At 45.0% G+C, this 24303-nt stretch overlaps 1 protein-coding gene across 7 annotated transcripts in view; it reads right to left on the reverse strand.

Moving 5' to 3' along the window:
- The window catches only part of ST3GAL4 (ST3 beta-galactoside alpha-2,3-sialyltransferase 4), a 352906-nt gene that overhangs the window by 53052 nt on the left and 275551 nt on the right, over positions 1-24303 (reverse strand). For all 7 annotated transcript variants that reach the window (XM_085608300.1, XM_085608297.1, XM_085608296.1 and 4 more), the window contains 3 exons: positions 21238-21312; positions 15905-16002; positions 12474-12537 (listed from right to left, as the gene is read on the reverse strand). In XM_085608300.1, coding sequence (XP_085464426.1) covers positions 12474-12537; positions 15905-16002; positions 21238-21312 — 237 coding nt within the window. The remainder of the gene's footprint in view (positions 1-12473; positions 12538-15904; positions 16003-21237; positions 21313-24303) is intronic.

The raw sequence follows: 24303 nt of genomic DNA on the forward strand, positions 1-24303 counted from the left end.
GAGCTGAGCACAGGGCCTGCATCCTATACAACAAAGAGCTGAGCACGGGGTCTGCATCATACACAACAAAGAGATGAGCACAGGGTCCACATCATACACAACAAAGAGATGAGCGCAGGGTCTGCATCACATACAACAAAGAGCTGAGCACAGGGCCGGAATCAGATACAACAAAGAGCTGAGCACGGGGCCTGCATCCTATACAACAAAGAGCTGAGCACAGGGTCCACATCATACACAACAAAGAGATGAGCGCAGGGTCTGCATCACATACAACAAAGAGCTGAGCACAGGGCCGGAATCAGATACAACAAAGAGCTGAGCACGGGGCCTGCATCCTATACAACAAAGAGCTGAGCACAGGGCCTGCATCCTATACAACAAAGAGCTGAGCACAGGGCCTGCATCCTATACAACAAAGAGCTGAGCACGGGGTCTGCATCATGTACAACAAAGAGCTGAGCACGGGGTCTGCATCATGTACAACAAAGAGCTGAGCACGGGGTCTGCATCATGTACAACAAAGAGCTGAGTACAGGGCCTGAATCAGATACAACATAGAGCTGAGCACAGGGCCTGCATCATACACAACAAAGAACTGAGCACAGGGTCTGCATCAGATACAACAAAGAGCTGAGCACGGGGCCTGCATCCTATACAACAAAGAGCTGAGCACAGGGCCTGCATCCTATACAACAAAGAGCTGAGCACAGGGTCTGCATCCTATACAACAAAGAGCTGAGCACAGAGTCTGCATCCTATACAACAAAGAGCTGAGCACGGGGTTCGCATCATATACAGCAAAGAGCTGAGCACGGGGTCTGCATCCTATACAACAAAGAGCTGAGCACGGGGTCTGCATCCTATACAACAAAGAGCTGAGCACAGGGTCTGCATCATATACAACAAAGAGCTGAGCACGGGGTCTGCATCATATACAACAAAGAGCTGAGCACAGGGCCTGCGTCCGATACAACAAAGAGCTGAGCACAGGGCCTACATCAGATGCAACAAAGAGCTGAGCACAGGGCCTGCATCCTATACAACAAAGAGCTGAGCACAGGGCCTGCATCCTATACAACAAAGAGCTGAGCACAGGGCCTGCATCAGATACAACAAAGAGCTGAGCACAGGGCCTGCATCAGATACAACAAAGAGCTGAGCAAAGGGTCTGCATCAGATACAACAAAGAGCTGAGCAAAGGGTCTGCATCCTATACAACAAAGAGCTGAGCACAGGGCCTGTATCAGATACAACAAAGAGCTGAGCACAGGGTCTGCATCCTATACAAGAAAGAGCTGAGCACAGGGCCTGCATCAGATACAACAAACAGCTGAGCACAGGGTCTGCATCATGTACAACAAAGAGCTGAGCACAGGGTCTGCATCCTATACAACAAAGAGCTGAACACAGGGTCTGCATCATGTACAACAAAGAGCTGAGCACAGGGTCTGCATCCTATACAACAAAGAGCTGAACACAGGGTCTGCATCCTTTACAACAAAGAGCTGAGCACAGGGCCTGCATCAGATACAACAAAGAGCTGAGCACAGGGTCTGCATCATATACAACAAAGAGCTGAGCACAGGGTCTGCATCCTATACAACAAAGAGCTGAGCACAGGGTCTGCATCATATACAACAAAAAGCTGAGCACGGGGTCTGCATCCTATACAACAAAGAACTGAGCACAGGGTCTGCATCAGATACAACAAAGAGCTGAGCACAGGGCCTGCATCCTATACAACAAAGAGCTGAGCACGGGGTCTGCATCCTATACAAAGAGCTGAGCACAGGGTCTGCATCATATACAACAAAGAGCTGAGCACGGGGTCTGCATCATATACAACAAAGAGCTGAGCACAGGGCCTGCATCCGATACAACAAAGAGCTGAGCACAGGGCCTGCATCAGATACAACAAAGAGCTGAGCACGGGGCCTGCATCCTATACAACAAAGAGCTGAGCACAGGGCCTGCATCCTATACAACAAAGAGCTGAGCACAGGGCCTGCATCAGATACAACAAAGAGCTGAGCACAGGGCCTACATCAGATACAACAAAGAGCTGAGCGAAGGGTCTGCATCCTATACAACAAAGAGCTGAGCACAGGGCCTTCATCAGATACAACAAAGAGCTGAGCACAGGGTCTGCATCCTATACAAGAAAGAGCTGAGCACAGGGCCTGCATCAGATACAACAAACAGCTGAGCACAGGGTCTGCATCATGTACAACAAAGAGCTGAGCACAGGGTCTGCATCCTATACAACAAAGAGCTGAACACAGGGTCTGCATCATGTACAACAAAGAGCTAAGCACAGGGTCTGCATCCTATACAACAAAGAGCTGAACACAGGGTCTGCATCCTTTACAACAAAGAGCTGAGCACAGGGTCTGCATCAGATACAACAAAGAGCTGAGCACATGGTCTGCATCATATACAACAAAGAGCTGAGCACAGGGTCTGCATCCTATACAACAAAGAGCTGAGCACGGGGTCTGCATCCTATACAACAAAGAACTGAGCACAGGGTCTGCATCCTATACAACAAAGAACTGAGCACAGGGTCTGCATCAGATACAACAAAGAGCTGAGCACAGGGTCTGCATCAGATACAACAAAGAGCTGAGCACGGGGTCTGCATCATGTACAACAAAGAGCTGAGCACGGGGTCTGCATCATGTACAACAAAGAGCTAAGCACAGGGTCTGCATCAGATACAACAAAGAGCTGAGCACAGGGCCTGCATCCTATACAACAAAGAGCTGAGCACAGGGCCTGCATCAGATACAACAAAGAGCTAAGCACAGGGTCTGCATCAGATACAACAAAAAGCTGACAACCATATAACTGATTATGATAGGTGATTTGAAATGGCCTCATAAGCAGGGGCAGCAATCTTCAACATGGCATGTGACAAACGTGCCATGTGACTAAACAAACTATCACCTAGGTAGTTCTAATGACAAGGCTGTCACAGCAAATCAAACGAGTTAGGGGGCATAGCTGGGCTGTCGAACCAGATGCTGCCCTAGCAAAAAAGTTCAAACAAGTCCTGTTCCCTTCTCGCCTAAGGCAATCTCTCCCTTTCCATCCTTGCTTCTCTCCTCTCTCTACCTCCCCCCTACCTCTCTATCTCCCTTGAAGCCTTATTGTGCCTGCAGTAGAGTTGAGGAAGGGACAGAGGCACCGGGAGTGGTCCTGGCCTTTCAAAACTGGTCTCCCAGGGATCCAGCCCTTGGGGAAATGCCTGGTGGAATAAAAGGCCTGTCCAGCCCAGGGAGGGGGCGTGTTCTACAACGCCAGGGTCTTTGGATGCAGAGTCAACAGGAGAAATAAAACAAAGCAAGCTGTCATGTTGGGTTCGTTCTTGTAGACCTGAAGGATATAGTACTTTAGAACTGTGTATGCAATGGGTTCCATAGAAGAATTTTTATCACGTTCGAAGATTAAGCAGATGAAGTTTGGCAGGGCAGCCGTGTGGATATGGAGTGCCAGGGCTGCAACAAACACCTACCACACCCTTCGCCTGGAGTCTTTACTAATGGCCTTAAAATCATATGGCCCACTCAAGCCCAGGGCAGCTGGCCAGCAGCATAAGAGGGTTTCCATGGCTGCAAGACTAGGCCTGTCAGGTACCTGGATAGTGACTGAAGCCTGGAAGACTGAATCAACTTGTAAAGACACGCTGCATAAAAACATTTTGCGAGGTGTGGAAGAAGTCATGCATTTGGATGGGAAACAGCCATTTGAACGCGATCATAACCACATGGGACAAACCACGAAGCCATTACCATGCATGCCTTTACCACAAATTTTGTTGTAAAGGCATGAATTATAAAGTCATATGGTAATGACTTTGTGGTAACAGTCATGCATTACTTACATACTACAGTACTTCTTGCCGCACTGCTGAAAGCTGAAGGAGGGTTTTGGGCTAGTTTGTAGGCGTTAGTGTGCAGTAGGACGTCCTCCACGCAAACATACAGCCTTTTTCCAATGGGGGATTGGGCTTGTGTTGGTGTGCGAACCAGGGCGAGTGCTCTTGTGGACATGCTTTATAATTTTACAGTCATAGTAGTGAAGGCGGTTGAGCCGCTGCATACAGCACTTCCTGTTCCAGCCGAAAGTGCGAGGGGTGGTATTTGTGAACTGTGCACAACAAATATGCATTCTTGTAGCCGACTGCCCTATTTAATCTGGTACCCCAAAGCTATAACATTACCCACATCGGGACATTACAGCACTCTGTTTAAAAGGGCAAGCATCCGATTTCGAAAAAACGTGGAGAAGACAGCCGTATGACTGTCCTTCAATGACACCCGGCCATCATGCACTCAGTTGGACCACCAACACAAGCCCAATCCCCCATTGGAAAAAGCCTGTATGTTGCATGGAGGACGTCCTATTACACACCAACAGTAATGCGTAAAAACTTGCCCAAAACCCTCCTTCAGCTTTCAGCAGTGCGGTAATGTAAGGCAACAAGAGCGGGGCAATGTAATTAACTGTAGTATGCCAGCAACACGTGATTTGTTGCTAAAGTTTTGTGGTAGTGGTATGTGTGGTAATGGCACTTTTCATGTGTCTTGAGCCTTGGCATAGCCAATAGGTCTCGCTTTTGGGACCTTATAAGTGTGTTTACTTTTGCTATAATCGCGGCACGTAAAGCGCGGGTGCCTTGGTTATTGCAAAAGAAATAGAAAAAAACATCTATTTCTTTACTTTTGCTATAATCGCGGCACCCGCGCATTACGTGCAGCGATTATAGCAAAAGTAAATATACTTATAAGGTTCCAAAAGCGAGACCTATTGGCTATGCCAATGCTTGTTTTAATTAAGTGTTGCCTTCACTGGCATTCAAGCAACAGTCTCCTACCCAGACACAGACAATCAAAAAGAGACGAACACGATATTGACTTTGGCTGCGCACTCGGGGTCCATCCACAACTTTTTGTTTATAATTTTTGACTTCACTGATTATGTGTCTAGAGGTTGGCTGTTTAACAAAAAAAGGCACTGTGGGAAGGTTAGCTCGCTTTGAGAACAATTGGCAGTCGTTGCACCACACATTTTCTCCCAGATGCGGTATGATAAGTGCAGTGCGTGTTAACACTTTAGTTTAGGCACACAAGTACAGAAACGCGTGTCAATATCGGCGCTGTTAGCGGTGTGCATTCTGCACACGTTTCTGGATTATTGTTCTCCATCAACAGAGGAGCAAATATGTATAGAGGCGCGTGGAAAATCTGCTTACAGTACCACTCCCAGAGGTAAGATGCTGTCAGAGGGCGTGGTCAGACCAGTAACTCCACGAGGAAGCCAATCACAGGGCGGTAAAAGAGCACACCACCTAACACTCCAGCACAGATTTCCTCCTAAGTGTATTACGGTAAAAGCAGTGCATGATAATAGTCCGTACCTTCCTAGCAGGTCTTTCTCGTCCCATTGTCCCAGGAGCCTTCAGTCTTCCCTGGTACAGATTTCCCTATATAAATACACCATGTAACTAATGCACCTCCCAACATGGCAGACACAACGCCCGGTTGTGAGACCCATAAAAAGAAGCCCCACCACGTATACTTCCTGATTTTTTTCTTGATCCACCGGAACATTAATTTCACCCATAACATAAGTTGTGTCAGTTATATTGTTAAGTGAGAGTTTGGACCAGCAGCTTTAGCTGCAATCCAGTGATATGTTTATGTTGCAACAGAGATTAGAGTGTAAAACGATTACTACCGGCATATAAACATGGAATACATGCCTGCAAAAGAAACAAGCATTGGCATAGCCAATAGGTCTCGCCTTTGGGACCTTATAAGTGTTTAGCCATGCAACGGTTGATATTGTTGCACCAAGGATATTGTGCTGCATAACTAAATACTTATAAGGTCCCAAAAGCGAGACCTATTGGCTATGCCAATGCTTGTTTTGGGAATATGGTCACCCTAGTGTTTGCATTGTAAAGGCATGAGTGCGTTGTTCCACATTACAACCCCATTTGGATTTGCGGCAGGCAATGTTTGTTTTAATATCAGAGAAATCAACAACAAAAACCGGCCCAGCGGATTATAAAACGGACCCACAAACAGCCAACAAACCGGAATAGTCCGACCGGTCAGGCCAGCCCTTCTGCACCACCGTGTTGCCCTGCAGGGGAGCGTGACCCGGGGCCAGCGCACCACCGGGGTCAGTGCTTCTCACGAGGCACGCACACTTGTTCTGGAGGCGCCGGACTGGCTCCGATGACCCGTCCCTCATGATCGGCATTCCAGAGAGGGCACGCGCTTTAACCTCGTGAGGGGTATGGGAGGCGCTGTAGAAACAACGATAGATACCATGTTTGAATAAATCATAGGTGTTACAACGAGTCTCCCGCCTGAGTCAATTGTCGGGGGGCCAGAACCAACCCCCCCCCTCCCCCCCGCTTTCCATGCACAGATATGGGGTGACAGCGTCTGAACCCGCTCCCTTCCTGACGATTCGTGGGTTTCCACTTTCAGAGCAGAGGCGGACTGTGTGCAGAAACCTGACCGTAGCTTGGAGACATTTACCCAAAGTCCTCGATGTAATACATGATCATGCAGAGCCAGCGCTTTAAGTGGGCGGCTCCTGTCCCGTCTCAGGCCGAGCAGGCATTAAAAGACGCCTTTGCAAGTGACCCTACCGGGTCATGCGCTTGCATTTCGGGCAAAATCACCGTTTCTCACCTAAGACTGTAAAAACCCTTAAACTATTGCATTCCAGCCGTTCAGTCCTTGTTTACATTTCCCATATTTTACTTCCTCTTATATTCGCCAAGAATATTTGCTTTTGTTCCAAAATGTTCTGTTTCTGTATTTCGTACGCAACATATGACACTTGAATAGTGCTTACTTGGAAGCGAGCGACCTCTGGGCGTCTGAGCGCGTTCAGGTTTCGGCTGGGTGTTTATGAATGTGAATGAGTGACCGCTTTGAAGTTGGGTCAGAAGGCAGCGAGTTTCTCACAGCGCCTCTGAGTGGAACATCAAGGTGTGCAGACTACATGCACATCCCATTCTTGGCCTCTCTGCAGAGCACATAGCATGATGGTTCAATATGTACCAACTGCAAATGTGTTAAAGTGTAATATCTGCAGATGGACAGGTGGGGAGAAAAAGGATGTGTCTAACAGAGTGAGAGACTGCAGAAGAAAGTGGGGTCAAGAGAGGGGCGGAGTGACAGGCACTCTCTTAGGACACTGCCCATTCACAGACCGTAGTACTGTTTCATTTGCAGTATTTTATTTTCAGAATTGAAACATTCCCAATTATAATTGCTCACAACGAAAGTATTCTCATCATTTATCTGATACAGCTAACAAGCACTGTCAAGAACAACAAGTCTCTCTTGCTTTAGGCATCTCTTCGTTGTTGTTTTACGTCGGAATGCACAGGAGTTTGGTTTACATGTTTTAAGCCACGTCATTAATTACACAGACCATGCCTCTTGGACAGGATTTCTAGTTAAGCTTCTTGGGCCACACCCCTTTCAGGGACTCCCCACACCACCTTTCCCATCCCACTAAAACACTGCACAGGAATACAAGTATCAGACATAAAATACCCTGGACTGGGCAAGTCACTCACACCGGACTTAAGATTCAGGACACTCCTAACAATTGTGCGCTAAGCTGGTTTATAAGGAAGGCTGTCGGGCCTGGGCCGTCGGCAGCACCCTGTGTCTATTATTGGCATACTGTGCTTTGAGCAGCACCAGCCTGTTTGGAACTGAGCTCTCCCTACCAGTCTGTCCATGTCCATACAGAGAAGCAGTCTCTGGCTTTCACGCTTAGTTTCTAGTGAGAAGGACCCTCCCTGTTCAATTATCGTCAAGGCCGGCTTTAGCGCTGGTGGCGCCCGGTGCGAACATCAGTTTTGGCACCCCCACGTCCCATGACCGCCTCCTCGGATTCTCTCACTACTACCTGCAAAAGTGCCCCTTATCTCTCCTCTCATAAGATCTTGCTAAGCACAGCGCCCCCCTGAGGTCACAGCGCCCCCCTCCACAGGTCAGCGCCCGGTGCGGCCACACCAGCCGCACTGCCCTAAAGCCGGCCCTGATTGTCCTTTGTTTCTGGCCACACTTTTTCGCAGTGTGCCCCTACACCTTTGCTGCTGGTGCCCATTCTGCCATCACTATTGCTTCGAGGCGCTTTTTGGAAAGCGTCTCAAAGTCATTTTACCAGAACGTATGCTGTCTTATGTGGTCTGAGAAATCTTGTTATTTAATGAGGTTTTTATTTTTTGGGAAACTTACAAAACAGCCACAAACGAATTCTATCAATACTGTCTGAGAAAAACATCCAGCGTGAATGTGGCAAAACTGTTAAAAACTAAAACTAACGCCCACCTATGATCAACATGCCCTTAATGGGATTAACAGCACTGAGGTTGAACAACGCGCAATGGATGCTCGCGGAGGTTGAACAGCGCACAATGGATCCTCGCTGAGGTGTAACAGCGCACAATGGATGCTCGCTGAGGTTTAACTGCGCACAATGGATGCTCATTGAGGTTTAACAGCGCGCAATGGATGCTCGCTGAGGTTTAACTGCGCACAATGGATGCTCACTGAGGTTTAACAGCGCACAATGGATGCTCATTGAGGTTTAACAGCGCGCAATAGATGCTCACTGAGGTTTAACAGCGCGCAATGGATGCTCATTGAGGGAAGGCATGGCTTGGCAGTTCGGGCTGGACTGTTCCCATGAGGCACAGGGTCAGACTGATTTGCATATGGCCATGTCTTAACTGGGGTGGCAGAGTGGGCTAAAGAACGGTGATGGATCAAACCCAGATCTGTTGACTGGGTGTGAGTGTTTGATTGGCTCTGATGCTCCGTCCATCACCACCCCCTTTTGTACCGCATTGAGGTTTAACAGCGAGCAATAGATACTCACTGAGGTTTAACAGCGCGCAATGGATGCTCATTGAGGTTTAACAGCGCGCAATAGATGCTCACTGAGGTTTAACAGCACGCAATGCATGCTCATTGAGGTTTAACAGCGCGCAATGGATGCTCATTGAGGTTTAACGTGCAATGGGTGCTCACTGAGGTTCAACAGTATACAATGGATGCTCACTGTGACTTAGCACGCAATGGATGCTCACTAAGGTTCAACAGCGCACAATGGATGCTCATTGAGGTTTAACAGCGCACAATGGATGCTCACTGGGGTTTAACAGCATGCAATGGGCGATCACTGTGGTTTCACGGTGAGCAATGGGTGGCGCACTGTGGTATAACAGCGCACAATCGGTTACTCACTGTGATTCAACAGTGCGCAATCGATGTTTACTGAGGTTTAACAGCGTACAATGAGTGCTCACTGTGGTTTAACAGTGTGCAACCGGTGGTTCACGGAGGTTAACAGAGCGCAATGGGTGACTCACTGAGGTTTGACAGTGCACAATGGGTTACTCACTGATATTTAACAGCGCGCAATGGATGCTCACTGTGGTTTAACAGTAACAGTGTGCAATGGGTGGCTCACTGAGGTTAGTGCACAATAGTTTTTCTTACTGTGGTTTAACAGCGCGCAATGCGACGCTCGCTGAGGTTTAACCCCATTGGTGCCAACTGCCGACACCCACACCCCTCCGTAGTGTGTCTGTCAGTCACTGGCTCATGTCACAGACTCCTCACTGGCATGGCTGAAAGGAGCAGGTGAGTGCTCTCTCCTGGTCCGGTGGGAAACAAATGCCTAAGGGCCTCCCCACGTTTCAGGGAGGCCTCGTTGGAAACGGAGGGCCCCCTTCCAATGAGGCCTTCCTGAAACAGTGCCCTGGCTTTCCACAGCCAGGAAACGCACTGGGCCACCAGCGACGTTTGCCAGGGGGTTCATGCTAGCGGTCTGCAGGGTCTTTATGTGAATGACCCTCAGTCCCAAACAAAAAAGAAAAGCATGCTTGAAAGAGGCGTCAAGGAACAGGGTATCGTGAAGTGAAGCACTGGGTAGAAACTCCCCAGAGTCTGCGGGTAAGGGCTTTTGGGTCTTGTCTGAGACAGCTAAGTGGGATAGTGTCTGTGTGAGCTCAGCTGAAGTAAAAAGGATGTTGGGGCCGAAAATAGCAACTTGTGTTGTAAACACGAGACACTCGGAGTTACAGATGTCTCAGTGGCTACACAGAGAGGTAGGAGAGCGTCTGTGTGCTCAGTCCACAGCGCCTGGAGCCCCTTACGGTTACGGGTGATTTGCCGCTCTTTATAAATGACTGATTGGTAGTGGCGTGCATGCTTTTTGTACTCATCCGGGTCTTCAGTAGCCGAATTGAATCGCACCCATCTCACGCTTTAACATTCTTGGTTAAATGAAACCGCCTTTATTAATGGAACGGCATTTATTAAGCGCGTAGCTACCCAGGGGCATCCCAGCGCTGAAGGCAGTAAACCGAGAAAACATCATAGCAACACTTAAGGGAAGAGCCAAGTTTTTAGAAGTTTCCGAAAGGCCAGATGGCTGGGTTCCCTCCGTTGGCAGAGAGGGAGGGTGTTCCACAGCCTAGTGGCATTATAAGAGAATAGACGACCGCCACTTCTGGCTTTCTTAATCCTGGGAACGCCGACCAGATGCAGATCGTCTGAGCGCAGCCATCTATTCGGCAGGTAAGGCTGGACAATGGAATGGTTGATCGCTGGTCCATTCCCTGCTAACGTCTTGTGGGCACCAAAAAGCGTTTTCCATGCTGAAATATCAAGCTAATAAAATGCATTTCCCAAACATCAAACCAAAATCTCAAGATGGTGACTTCACAAAAGTCACACAGAACAGATGCCCTGTGGAGCACTTTTAGGTTCTATGCATTATCATGAAAAAGTTAACAAAACTCTAAACAGGTTAACAGGGAGGGAGTGACCAATGTGCAGAGCGTGATGGAAGGGTGACGCACAGAGCGTGAGGCAAGGGTGACGCACAGAGCGTGAGGCAAGGGTGACGCACAGAGCGTGAGGGAAGGGTGACGCACAGAGCGTGAGGCAAGGGTGACGCACAGAGCGTGAGGCAAGGGTGACGCACAGAGCGTGAGGCAAGGGTGACGCACAGAGCGTGAGCCAAGGGTGACGCACAGAGCGTGAGGCAAGGGTGACGCACAGAGCGTGAGGCAAGGGTGACGCACAGAGTGTGAGGGAAGGGTGACGCACAGAGCGTGAGGGATAGAGTGACGCACAGAGCGTGAGGCAAGAGTGACGCACAGAGCGTGAGGCAAGGGTGACGCACAGAGCGTGAGGGAAGGGTGACGCACACAGCGTGAGGGAAGGGTGACGCACAGAGCGTGAGGCAAGGGTGACGCACAGAGCGTGAGGCAAGGGTGACGCACAGAGCGTGAGGCAAGGGTGACGCACAGAGCGTGAGCCAAGGGTGACGCTTTGTCAGAAGAGTGGGATTAGACGATTTAGCTTCTTGAAAACAGACAGCAGGTGGGCAGAGGACATCGGGCACAGAGACCCGCTCCTTCACACAAAATCTCAGCAATGTTGCGCAATGTTTGACCATCTTAATTGTGACACAGCTGGCACGTACTCAACTACCTTTAGTTAGTTAAGAAAAGGCACGAAAAATATGCGGAAAACATGGAAACGCTTGTATCATAGACTGGCTGGCATCAATGCGGAAAAGCCTTGACGCACACAGATTCATCAGCTGCCTGGGAAGTGCAAAGACCGTAAAAACAAACACCTGCTGCCGTTTGAGTGACGCACAGTTTGGGCGTGTGTGTGTACTGTACAAATGTCACACTTCTTCTACTGAAGCGTAAACAAAAGTATCTGCAATGCGGCATACACAAGGAAGGAGTGTTGCTTTAATTCCTGTGGCATGTCTTATTTTATATGCTTTTGTCAGCATGTGCTCCCCAATGCCCCTGGGCTCCTTGCCAACTGATTTCTGATGTAAAACTGCTCTCATACCTTCCAATCGAGGTGAAAGGGCAGACCCAAAGAGCAAAAACAAACAGGATGAGACTGAAACACTCCTGTCAACTGATGAAAGATGTGATTGGCAGTGTCTCAAGCCAATGGTTGAATATATCAAAGTTAAATAGGTCTAAGGCTGAAGGATGCAGGACTTAAAGTGAGCATAGAATGTAAGATGTTCTTCATTAATGGTCCAAGCACCCCACTAATCAGACTTAAAATGATGCCATCGTGATCCCTAAAAATGGGGAACTGAAAGGAGTGGAGAAGCTCAATGGAAGACTGCTCTTCCCAATGATGGGAACACCCGCCTGGCTGCCGCTTGCTTAAGAGATGGGGCATAGAAACACTCAAGAGGAACCATGGGCACGTCACAAAGATACCACTCCGCTGACATGAACCTTGAAGCCCACACATGCCTGTGATGATGCTCAGCACATGTGCATTTTGGAATCACATTATCACCAAAGACGCTAAGAGCCGTCTATAATTATACAATTAAACGATGCCATTGGTTCAAATTTCACCCGCGCTCACCTTCTCATCTCTGGCGGAAGGTTATACTTTGAAGTGATGGACAGGACTTTAAGCAGCAGATCCTCTAAAAAGAGAGAAACAAAAATTAATGTTAGAGATCCAGAATCCAAAGAGCAATGGCTTGAGTGTTGGAAATGTAGGTCTGTGATGGTGAACAGCAAACTCTTAATGTATAGACTGTAAAAAGTCACATACGGCTAGGATTTCCCTCTACATGGTCAGATGGTCGCTGGAAGCAACTGCGCACATGTCTATTGTACGGCAGTGTCTCCAGTCGAAGCATAAAACTAGGGCTCGATGAACACAGAATTAAATTCAGGATTTGCGATTTCAAAGAATTCAAAAACTAAAAGCAGCCACGATTTTGTGTGCCCTACTGCCCTCCATTGGTGCCTAAAAGCAGAACCACGTGCCCCCTCTGCCTTGACCAGCTCCACTAAGAAGCCACAACTGCCTTTTTTCTGTATTCTGCTATCAGTGAATGAGGCATCTCCAGTAAGCATAAAGCCCCTATGGCTTACAGTCAGTTCTTCAAAGTTCTTAGTCAGTTCTTCAAAGTTCTTAGCGTCATGAAACCGTTTGGTGTACGAGCGCTTTATAAAAACTTTTAACATAACATAACAAAGCCATCTGCGCAGGCCTCACCATTTGCTCGGCGCCAAATGACAAAGACGAGCCAGAAAATTGCATCCATGTGGAGCTCAGACATATTTTTGTCTGCTTGTGCCGGAGACAAGGAGGCCGCTAGGCTTGGGTTGACTTTCTCTGCTTCGTCCACAAGGGTGCAAGGCTTGCTCTTTGCGACTGTACCTCACCCATGAGGGTAGGCCTGTTTTGTCTGCCTTTGTCGCATTCACCAAGACCCTGGGTGCCTTTCACCTGCTTCTGCTCCTGAACACTGGTAGCAAAATATCAGTAAAGAAGGGCTTAGGAGAGAACGCAGAGCCAGGCTCTACAATGGGCCAAAGGGGAAGAGTTTTTAAAGAGCAGAGTGGAGGCACCAGGACAAAACCCTCACTTTACAATTTATTGTTAACACCCAAGCATGATTTTAATGTCTGGAAATTCCTTGATCTCCAAATAAGAGAAGATTAGAGCTCAATTAGGAACTATCAACAGAGAGGCGAAACATGTTCACTGCACTCAAATGGACGTATTCAAGTCAAACCCACATGCAAAGATCTGCACTATTTTTTACAAAATGATGGCAAGTATTGTCAAAACATGGACCACTGTCTACAAAAGGAGCCCCTGGGACCGGAGCTTTTTCAATTGCTTCACAAGGCGTCAAAGCATGTGCCGAATTTTCAAAAACAACAACGGCGGACCTCCTATGCAGCACCTCGTGCCAGTTCCTATTTATAAGTTCTCTGTGCAAAACTATCCCTGTGCCAGCCGTTGAGTAGCGTCACTGTGCTCCAGATCAAACGATATTCTGATTCATGGGGGTGCGCAGCTCAAGAAGTCCAATCCGAACCAATAATTAGAAAAAATATATTCTTTATTCTGATAATTCCCTTTTCTTAAATAAAACATAAAATATAAGATATCCTGCCAACGCGTTTCATTCCCAAAGGGGAACTTGCTCAGGGCAAAGAGAATATTCATATGCATCACTAGTAGGAAGTACTTTATAAACAATGACTTCAATAGTTCAGAATCGCAGATGTGTAGTAGTATATAACTTCATTGGTATGTTCTTATGTATATCTCCAAGTTGTCTTGAGATCCTCAAGCAATGTCCCATGGTCCAAGAGTATCAAAGTGTTTAGAACGATGTTGTGTTATACTCAAAGGTCGAACAGTGTATTGCACCGTTGCCCATACAAAAAGGATCTGTGTAGGCCTGATAGTCGTACACGAACACGTCCTACTCCGTAGTGTGTAACCAGTATCACTCCCACCGACATTCTAAATACATGGGACTCCTCCCCCAACCTCGGTCCGATAGCCAATCCCAGGGTTGGGGAGGAGTCCTGTGTATTTAGAATGTCGGCGGGAGTGATATTGGTTACACACTACGGAGCAGGACGTGTTCGTGTACGACTATCGGGCCTACACAGATCCTTTTTGTATGGGCAACGGTGCAATACACTGTTCGACCTTTGAGTATAACACAACATCGTTCTAAACACTTTGATACTCTTGGACCATGGGCCATTGCTTGAGGATTTCAAGACAACTTGGAGATATACATAAGAACATACCAATGAAGTTATATACTACTACACTTCTGAACTATTGAAGTCATTGTTTATAAAGTTCTTCCTACCAGTGACGCATATGAATATTCTCTTTGCCCTGAGGAAGTTCCCCTTTGGGAATGAAACGCGTTGGCTGGATGTCTTATATTTGATGTTTTTTAAGAAAAGGGAATTATCAGAATAGAGAAGTTATTTTTTCTAATTATTGGTTCGAATTGGACTTCTTGAGCCGCGCACCCCCATGAATCAGAAAATCAAAGCATGTGCCCTGTAACCCTTCGACCTCCTCAATCAAAATTCAAGTCAAAGGACTTCTCCTGAATAACCAGCTGCAACAACTGTCTTGAAGACATTATAAATAATCTTTTTATACCCTAGAGAAAACATGACTATCTCATTTGTTTGAGACATTTTTGAATGCAACTTATGTTCTCGCTACATGTTCCTCATGCTTGGTTTAGCCCTTATTGTATTGGGTTTGGTTCACTACAAATGTTTAGGATGTTTACTTGCTTAGTGACAAATCATATCCTTTTTCTGATGTACAGCGCTCGGATACCCTTTTCCGGGTCATGTTTGCGCTTTATAAAACTTTTCAAAATACAAATAGAAAAAAATAACAGTTAAGTCACTTTCGGATTCATAGAGTTTGTTAGCACGCATACATTTAAATACTATTTTGTTTATGTTTATAAACACCTCAGTGTTCTTACCCTTCCCCCTTTACATGGTTGATAAATCAAAACAGCTACTAATTACTTTTTAGCTTTAATCCATGTGCGTTAAATTTCAGCAGTCAATTTAGTATTGTGATATTTCCTTGTATTTAACCACTTTAACTGTATAGTTGATTTAATAATTTCTTTAATAAAATCGATTATCAATTATTCATTTTATTCTAATAAAGATTTTTAAACATGAAACAGATTAAGATGGCGATAAAAGACAAGGTTGTTCACCTGCACATCTGTTTAAGAAATGCAATAGGATTAGTATAATGCCAACAGGTGCTGGAAACAGACAAAGGAAGTAGGTTCCGTTGACTCAATGTTGCTTTCCTGATAATCGTACACTTCACGCAGGCGTTCCTTCACACAGCTTTCGACTCATGTGAGGGAGAGATTCATGGAGAAAGAGAAGCAAAAGGAGACAAAAGACAGGAGTGAAGAAGAAAAGGAAAGCAAAGTCTAGCAGAGATCTAGATACACCAAAAAAAGCACTTCTTACCAATTCCCTTGGTGCCAAATGGGAGTGTGTAGGTAGAGTTGGTCTTCACCCAGAAGAAGTTACTGGGCTCTAAAAACGCCTGTTGATCCCGGGTGTAGCTGCAATATAAGCAGAAGGTTTATTGATACAAGACAGGAGCACACATCATCTGGCTAGTAGCATGAGCAGTATCGCCCAATCCTGGGCGAGAAACACTGTGTCCACAACAGGCTCTCTCCCAGAGCAGGTTACAATGAGCCTGTAATGGTGGCTACACAACATAGTTGATTTTACCTCATAAATCACACGACCACTAGGATATTAACACAGCTAGCTACAGGGGAGCCAGAAACACACAAAAAAAAAAATTATAATCAAAGTAGGTTTTAATAAGCCTATCTCCTCTCTTCTTGGAGGCCATGAATTTCAGACCCAGAAGTTCTTACAACTATCTGTACTATTATTTTCAGTAAAGCAGAAAGAGGCTGCCTCGAGTGCTCCGCTTTAGATCCCACTCAGATCTATTTATAAACAGGCGCACAAGAGAATTATTCATAAAAAGCTTCTTTCAACAATATATTAAAGAGAAAAACAACTATAGAAAAACATCCCCAGGGAAGGGTGCTAGGGTAGAAGAGATGGTTAGAAAGAGTGAGAAACAGGCTAGCGCTCATAGGCGGGTGGAAAGCAACTAACGGCACTGCGTTGCAAGGCGCTTGGTTGTGGGTGCAGGAGGGATGATGGGTTTGGAAGAACAGCATTGTATCGGTTGAACTGGGCTGCGAAAAGCCCATCATCCAAGCTGAAGATGGAACATTCTGGCACTTCGCCTGTGACATACCATACACAGACACAGGAGCAAATTAAGTGAAGGCCATGTCTCTGTTGAATATGAAGTCAATTCCATAGGGCAATTTATGAGCACTTCAATAATATTGGGGAATTGGAATGCAAGAAAAATTAAAAGGTTTAAGGGACTTTTTCTTGAAGAAAGGTATTGTGATGCAGAACACTAATCCAGATACCTAAATCTTGAGGCAGAGGAAAAGAGTCAGATTTGTCATTTCTTTAAATCAGAAGGAATGTTAAATCAATAATCCATATAAATATGTGGACAGATGTGTGGAAGTACAAATCATCAATTAAGATGAACAAAAAGTGCAGTCCAGCTGGAGAAAGACATGCGTGGTGTGGTTGAAAAGAAACCATTGAAGTGCTATGAAAAGTTCAAAAGGGAGGTGTGCAAGGTGATGTTGGGAGGAACAGAGTGAGATCTCAGCAGGTTGGGGCAGGATGGCTACGGATGGAATTGAAATGGTAGCAAAGTTACATCAACTTCTTTTTTTTTATCTATATATATATATATATATTTTTTTTTAAAGTACTAAGCATGTCAGTTATTATTGTGAGGAAAGAAAGACCTGGGGATTGGGTGAAATAACAGACTTGATTGTCAAGTCATGTCCATGGAATGTGGCTTCATTAGGGCTTCCTGTGGTACTCTGCTGCTGTTTGCATGGGGGGCGGGGGGGGTTGTCATGACTTTGACCTATTGATATAGAAGTGGATGATCTGATAATGCGTAAAACCATCAATAGTTTATCGGCGGGCTTGATACGAGTTGTGTGTTGGATCCAGATGGAGACTTGAGACCTCAAGCAGTCAACACTGCAACCGCGAATGGTGGATGAGGGTTACTAAACCTTTTATAAAAAAACAATTCTACCTGAGATAGTAGTTCAGACGAGGGGCAGATCATTATACAACCAATTTACAAGCGTGTATTAAGTTTTTTGTTCTATTAACTCAGCCATTGAAATAATGAACGGGCAGAGGTTTGTTGGGCGGTCCCTTGGAAGCAGGAAGGATTTTGCCTGGGGCTGATTGCTAAAGAAAAGTGTTATGATTTGTCTTACAAAAGTCCATAAAACTAAAAAATGGCCAATTGCGCTAGTTTACTCAATGATTGACCTAAAGAAACTAAAGAGAAGGTTAGAGGATATGATGAAATCAATTAAGCCTTGCACGAAGGATGGGTTCATAATGCCTGGCACTCTGAAATTTCCCTGGTCAGAACTTCACAGAAGTTAAGATTTTCACATCCCTTCCAAACTATACAACATAGACAGAGAAAAGTTTGTAGAAGCATACACTCAAAGAACTTATTTAATAATTTGAGAGTTAATAAATCAAAATATTCTTGCTGGGTCTACTATCTACAGGGATATTTTCAATCAATCTGCAATAAGTACAAAACACTTAACGGAATACATTTTAGTTATTTGACACCAGAATTTTGACATGAGTCATGGAATAACTAGACGTAGGAAAGACGGTGTAATCAATTTTGTAAAATAACTTAACCACGGTGACAAATCAGAATGAGAACAAAACAAATAAACAAAAATAAAATCAAAATACAATGTTTAGTTTTCAAGCTAAAACCACTTTCTAAACTACCTGTAATATATAATGATATAGCGGTAAGGGTAGGGCACCTAAATAAAGAAAGCAGAACACAGTGTACAGGTATGTCAAAGCAGCAAAGTCCAATTGCAGATACACTAACGTTGTGCTATGTTTAGAATGACTCCAATCGTATGTGTCCACTGGACCTTTAGGCATTCATGAGAGAATGTATATGTATTCTGGCACTCAGGGCCAGAAAGAAGCATGGGTTACAGCCACCTAGAGATTTCACTGGTCTATCAGTCGGAGCTGAGTTTGCATGAAGAGAGAATACGTGTATGTATTGATGACAGTCCTCTAAAGATGTCACTTTGCCAGGTTTATGTCTGCTGTGGCTTCCATTTACTTTACTACTTGAAATTGTTTAATAATAGAATTTGATGGTTTGATAGGCAAGATTAAATATTTATGTGGTTATTTGCCATCTGTACAAGTACATGTTGAGTAATTTACACTTTTCTCTTAGAGTTGTTGCAGCCACCGCCATGGACTTCGAGAAACTCTCTGAGCTGCCTTCAAACCGAAGGTCAGGTGTAAGTACATCCTGTAGTCCTACTGATGCTATGCAGTGTCCCCAATGAAGATGCAGAAAAGTATAATGCAGAGGTAACATTAGGAACCTCCACTGCTTTACCCATCTGTTGACTTATTTGAGATCCAGTCTTAAACCTTTCTTCTTTACTAAGATAAAAATAGTAGTACGTCTTTGTTCATTTGCATTTTGGAAAACCTTTCCATGCTTTCTTGTATAGAAGAACCTCGACATCAAGTCATGTGTCTGATGTCAAACACTTAATTAATACATTTCTATAGTAGTAACATTTCTGAAACTGATTAAGTCCAAATGCAATTTCTCAAAAGAGCGGAGTCTTAAGAACCATCTAGAAGGGAAGAAATTCTATTACCTGCTGCAAGTTGCCAGGGAAAGTCAGGAAAGATTTACCTACTGCCTTTTTATTAACTCCGTGAAGGAACCGGGACGTTCTCGCTGGTCGTCCTCAAGAAACTAACAGGGTAGTGTAGATTGAATTATGCATCAGATATTTAGGAGCGCCCAAAAAGTTATTTTTTGATGAGGGAAAGAGCTTTAAATTGGACCCGTGCGGTCACTAGCAACCAATGCAACAAACAAAGTTTGCAGGAAATATGGGACAAGATTCTGCAATACAAGTATCTATCTTTACAATGTTAGATTCTTATGGTACCTCCAATCAATCCTTGATCCTTTCATGGCTGTGGCAATTGTTACTTCGTTTTCCGCGATAGTAAATAATGGAAAATGCGATGTAATTCTAGGTGATAAATAGAGGACTCAATAGCCCAATTCACCTGCCAGTCCAGAGCAGTTACTGTTCAAAAATAAATCCCTGCATTTTTACTTCTTAAAGATCTGATGCCAAAAATTCGTGTCTTGTTGGCCAATATGTAACAAGTGACAATTAGATTTCTGGGCATTGGATTCACCTATTCCAGATGACAGCCCAAACATCGAACCACTCCAACCAGTCAGCTCAAAGATTCAGCTATAGCCAAACTTCAATTTTAAGTATCAACTGTAATTTCTTAAATTGATACCAAGATCCGCTAGAAATAGATGAAGCGACAGTACATGAATATCGAAAGGGATAGGAGAAAGGTGTGATCCCCAAGGTACCCTGTGACCCGCTGTGATGGTACTGGCAAAATCATCATCAACGACAATCGTCATCAACAAAATCGTCATCAACAACAATCGTCATCAACAACAATCGTCATCAACAACAATCGTCATCAACAACAATCGTCATCAACAACAATCGTCATCATCAAGATATAGGACTGACAAAATAGAATCCAGTCATTTCAAGGAGGTGACCGACACCCCAGCCGCCCTACTCAGTCAACCAAACAAGGTGGGGGAGTGGAGGGTATAAAAGGCCTCAGAGATCCAGTAGCACCAACAAAGCCAGGTATTCTTTGTTCAAAATTGTAGTCTAAAAAAATCAACAAAAGTAGTTTTTCTGCCTCAAGGAGGGCAAAAACGTGACTGCTTGTCCCAGATGTTCTAAAGTTGACTGGGAATATGAAAGCGTGCTAGAAAGTCATGCTGTTGGAGACCACATCTATTCATGATTTCAGTGATGCAAAAGATGCTCAGTTATACATTTTTTTAGTGGTTTCCCAAAATGATATCATGTGGAGGAAAACAAAAAAATTAAGGAATTTACATTGGACAACCTAGATTGGAGAAATCACCGGAGTTTCTCAGAGTTCAGCTCGAGTCTAACGCTATATTAGATTTCAAACAGCGTGACTTTCTAGCACACATTCATAGCCCCAGACAACTTTAGTATATCAGACCTCAGATTGGTCCTTTATCATCTTGAAATACCCACAGTCCTGAAGAGGGTCTCACTGATGAGCAATGACCGAGACCGAAACGTTGACACACAATCCAACTTCATTTAGTCATTATATAACATACTGTCTATAGCCCAGTATCTTTTGCTTGACTGCCCTAACTTGCATAAAGAGGAAGTGGATTTTGGAGAAGTGACCATATTGTATCTGATTCGGTTTATAACTAAGCAATGGCCCTGGTTAAAGTATCATGAGATTTATTTATGTGAACCACTGCTACTGTATACATGAAGATTTGTTTGCTTTCAATATAAAAAGATAATGAATGTATACACCTGCTTGTGATAATTTTTCTTAATAATTTTCCTCTCTTCAAGAATCTTCAATTAGATTGCAATGCCAATTAAAGACACAGTGAATGACTTGTGAACATATGTATAACTATGTATGTCTAAACACATCCCTTGCTAGCATTCTTACCTATTAGACTACTAAAATATACAGAAATCCTCCCTAAATCATATGTAGTATGGCAGCATACTCACTTGTCTATAAATGCTGTTGCCATGGCCTCCACACTTCCAGGAGAGCACACTAGCCGACGGTCATCTCTATGAGGCCTGCAAAACAGAAAACAGGGGTCATTTGTGGGATACAGTGTATCAATTCCCGCTTTTAATAGAGAGCTCACATCAAGACACTATTAGGATTGGTACATACATTCTTTAGGATTGTTTTGAGTTATTCCTCTACTTCTCTCAAAACTAAAACAAATTATACAAAAATATTAATGCCGTGCTCCAAGAGAGTATTCTTCAAATGTGTACCTGGAGGAAAACATTTGCATAAATTGTTTCATGTGACTTTTTGAAAGTAAAATATGAATGCATTTCAGCTCTTGCATATCACTGTGCGAGGCATTTGTAACACTTTCTCATTCTCATAATGGTTGATGAACAAGTTACTTACTTTTGGTAAGGCTTTTTCTGGCAAAGACTCACCATTTCAATACCCTCGGTCATCAGACTGGATCCAGAAACTTTTGTGCAGCATCTCTGTGTGCAGGTAGGTGGCTCCATACAGCTCCACACCCATGTAATTCCGGTCCAGAAATGATGTGGGGTGCCTACATAGGCGTTGCTCCTGCGAGCTGAGGTCAGTTGCTTTCAAGACTGTCTGAGCTCCCAGACGTAGATTCCTAGACTTAGGATCTTATTAATGGATAGAGTCCAATCACAGAACGGAGAGAATGGGAGGTTCGGGAAGGAATGTACGGACCAGATAGAGTCTCTACCTTCTGATAGAGACTTTTAGCAGCTGATTGCTCACCTTCTGAATAGATACTAAAACAGTACCTAATTAGAGGTAGGTTATGAATGGACTCAAACCAGAAAGTCTTGAAGACCTGAACAGGCAAAATGCCCCTCTCGGCAGACCTGTCAGTTCAGTCAACAGTACTTTGTGAACGTATGGAAAGACACCCAAGTAGCCATCTGGCAAATGTCCAGGACAGGGAATTTGTGTGCCAATGCAGTAGTAGCAGCTTTGGCCCTGGTAGAATAAACACACAGTCCTTCAAGACGCTTTTTAGTGTAGCAGATCTAAATACAGAGCACGATCCAGCAAAAGGCTGGTTCTCTTCTGTACAGACGTGCCTCTCTTTGCAATGTGAATGGCACAAAGAACTGATCGTCCAACTTGTGGCCTTTGGAATAATCCGTGTAGAAACAGGAGGCAGAGTATAGACTGCCAACAGGGTGATGCTTTGACAGATGTGGAAAGGCGTCTCGCCTTTTGACAGAAATTATGCCAGAGTCTGCAGAACCAGCTTGCCTGGAAAGAATGTGGCTTATGGCGGTGAAGGGGTAGAGAGCGGGAATGAGACCAGGACTAAAACTTGAACTTGAACCGTGGCCTCGGCGAGGAGCCTTCTTATGTTTGGTGATGCAAACTTTAGCCTTGAGGTCCTAGATGGCCTTCAGGTTCATGAATGTGCAGTCACTTTAGGCCTTGGGGTCCTGGCTCAACCACAGACAGCACAGGCACACCTGGTGGGGATTGGTCACAGAAATCTGCTTGCACCACTCCCTACTGGGCTTACATCTGCTGTTTTATGGGGGGGGACGTCCCTTGCACACTGCAGAAATGTTGAAAAGATATTGAGGTTAAGTGTCTCTGAGAGACAAAAGAGAGCATCTGGAGGCACGGAAAGAAAAGAGTTCATGGCAGCGCACAGGAGTGGCACCTATATAGGCTCGGCACATCATTTCCGGACTGGAACGTCATCAATGCAGAACTCCACAGCACTACCTTCTGGCACTCAGATGTACTGCTGAAATGTTTCCAGATCCAGTCTGACGCCTGGGCAATAGTCAAAAGGTAAGGAATCTGACGCTAGAAGTCTCGGTCAGAAAATATGTATTTAAATTAAAGTCTTCAATACATGCTACCTGTCCCTAAATGGACAATGCTGCTGCTGTTCAAACAATAAAGAAGACCAACACCATAAAGGGGAAAGCTTAGGTACTGTACTCCAAGATAAACGGCTTCCAAAGACCCTTTCCAAGATATTATGTTCTAGCTTCTAGCTTAAGTCCTCATGCAGCCAAGGGAAGTTGACTGGAGATGCCATGAGGCCTAGACAGGTTGGGCCTAGACACTCGCTCGATTAAAGATGGATGCCCATGTTTGACATTCCCAAACCTACGGGGAGAAAATGAAGTTGCAGAAGCTTTTCTTCTATACAAACATTTTAGCTTATCGGATTTAATTTGCACTTTCATTTTCTGAAGCACAATTTGCACATTAAATAAATCAAGCGCAACTGTTCGAACTTTCTTCTTGGTCACTCACCGATTGGTAAATTCATCACTATATTCCGCTGGCTTTCCCCTCAACATGTAACCTTTTGTATCATCAGGTGAAGCATACAGCTTTGTTGAAACTATATGCTATGTTATGGCCTACTTATCTTTAAATTAAGCCCCAACCAACTGGTTGCAAGGAGCCGCCTTGTAGGCATTATTTAGTAAACCTAGAGTGGTGCAGTCCTCAAAGCACAGCGCGAGCGCCAGCTTATTCAATGTTGTGTGCAAGGGGTGTAGGGGTATAGTGCTTACCAGAGTAGGGAGCGCTGCCATAATATCAGGAAATCGGTGTCGCCTATCTGATATCTATTGACTTTGTCAATGTTTTTAGGCCCGTTATCCAGCTGCGCGGGCAGCTGTACAACATGGCTGATAGTATAGAAAATATTAGCGGTATGAGGGGGCCAATGCGGGCTGCAGCACGGATTCCTTTCCTTTACTTTAAGCCATGTGGCCCAGCAACCAGCGCTGCTGTGCAACATGTGTGAAAATCATTGACAAAGGCAATAGATGTTGCATGGGCAAAGCCTACCGGATTTGCCAATGCTTGTTTCTGCACAGCTCACATTGTGCATGCACCGAGAAGGACGAATACAGCACTGCATGGCGTTTTAAGACGTAATCAAAGTACACTAGGTTTTCAGTGCTGTTGTGTAAACCCGGGTAAGTGACAGCATTAGAGGAAAGAACACGCAAGTTGGGCAGCTTAATAATGAACCAGTGTCGAGGACAAGGTGGCTCAGC

Source organism: Triturus cristatus, chromosome 5_2 (assembly GCF_964204655.1).
Source record: "Triturus cristatus chromosome 5_2, aTriCri1.1, whole genome shotgun sequence".
Lineage (NCBI taxonomy): Eukaryota > Metazoa > Chordata > Amphibia > Caudata > Salamandridae > Triturus > Triturus cristatus.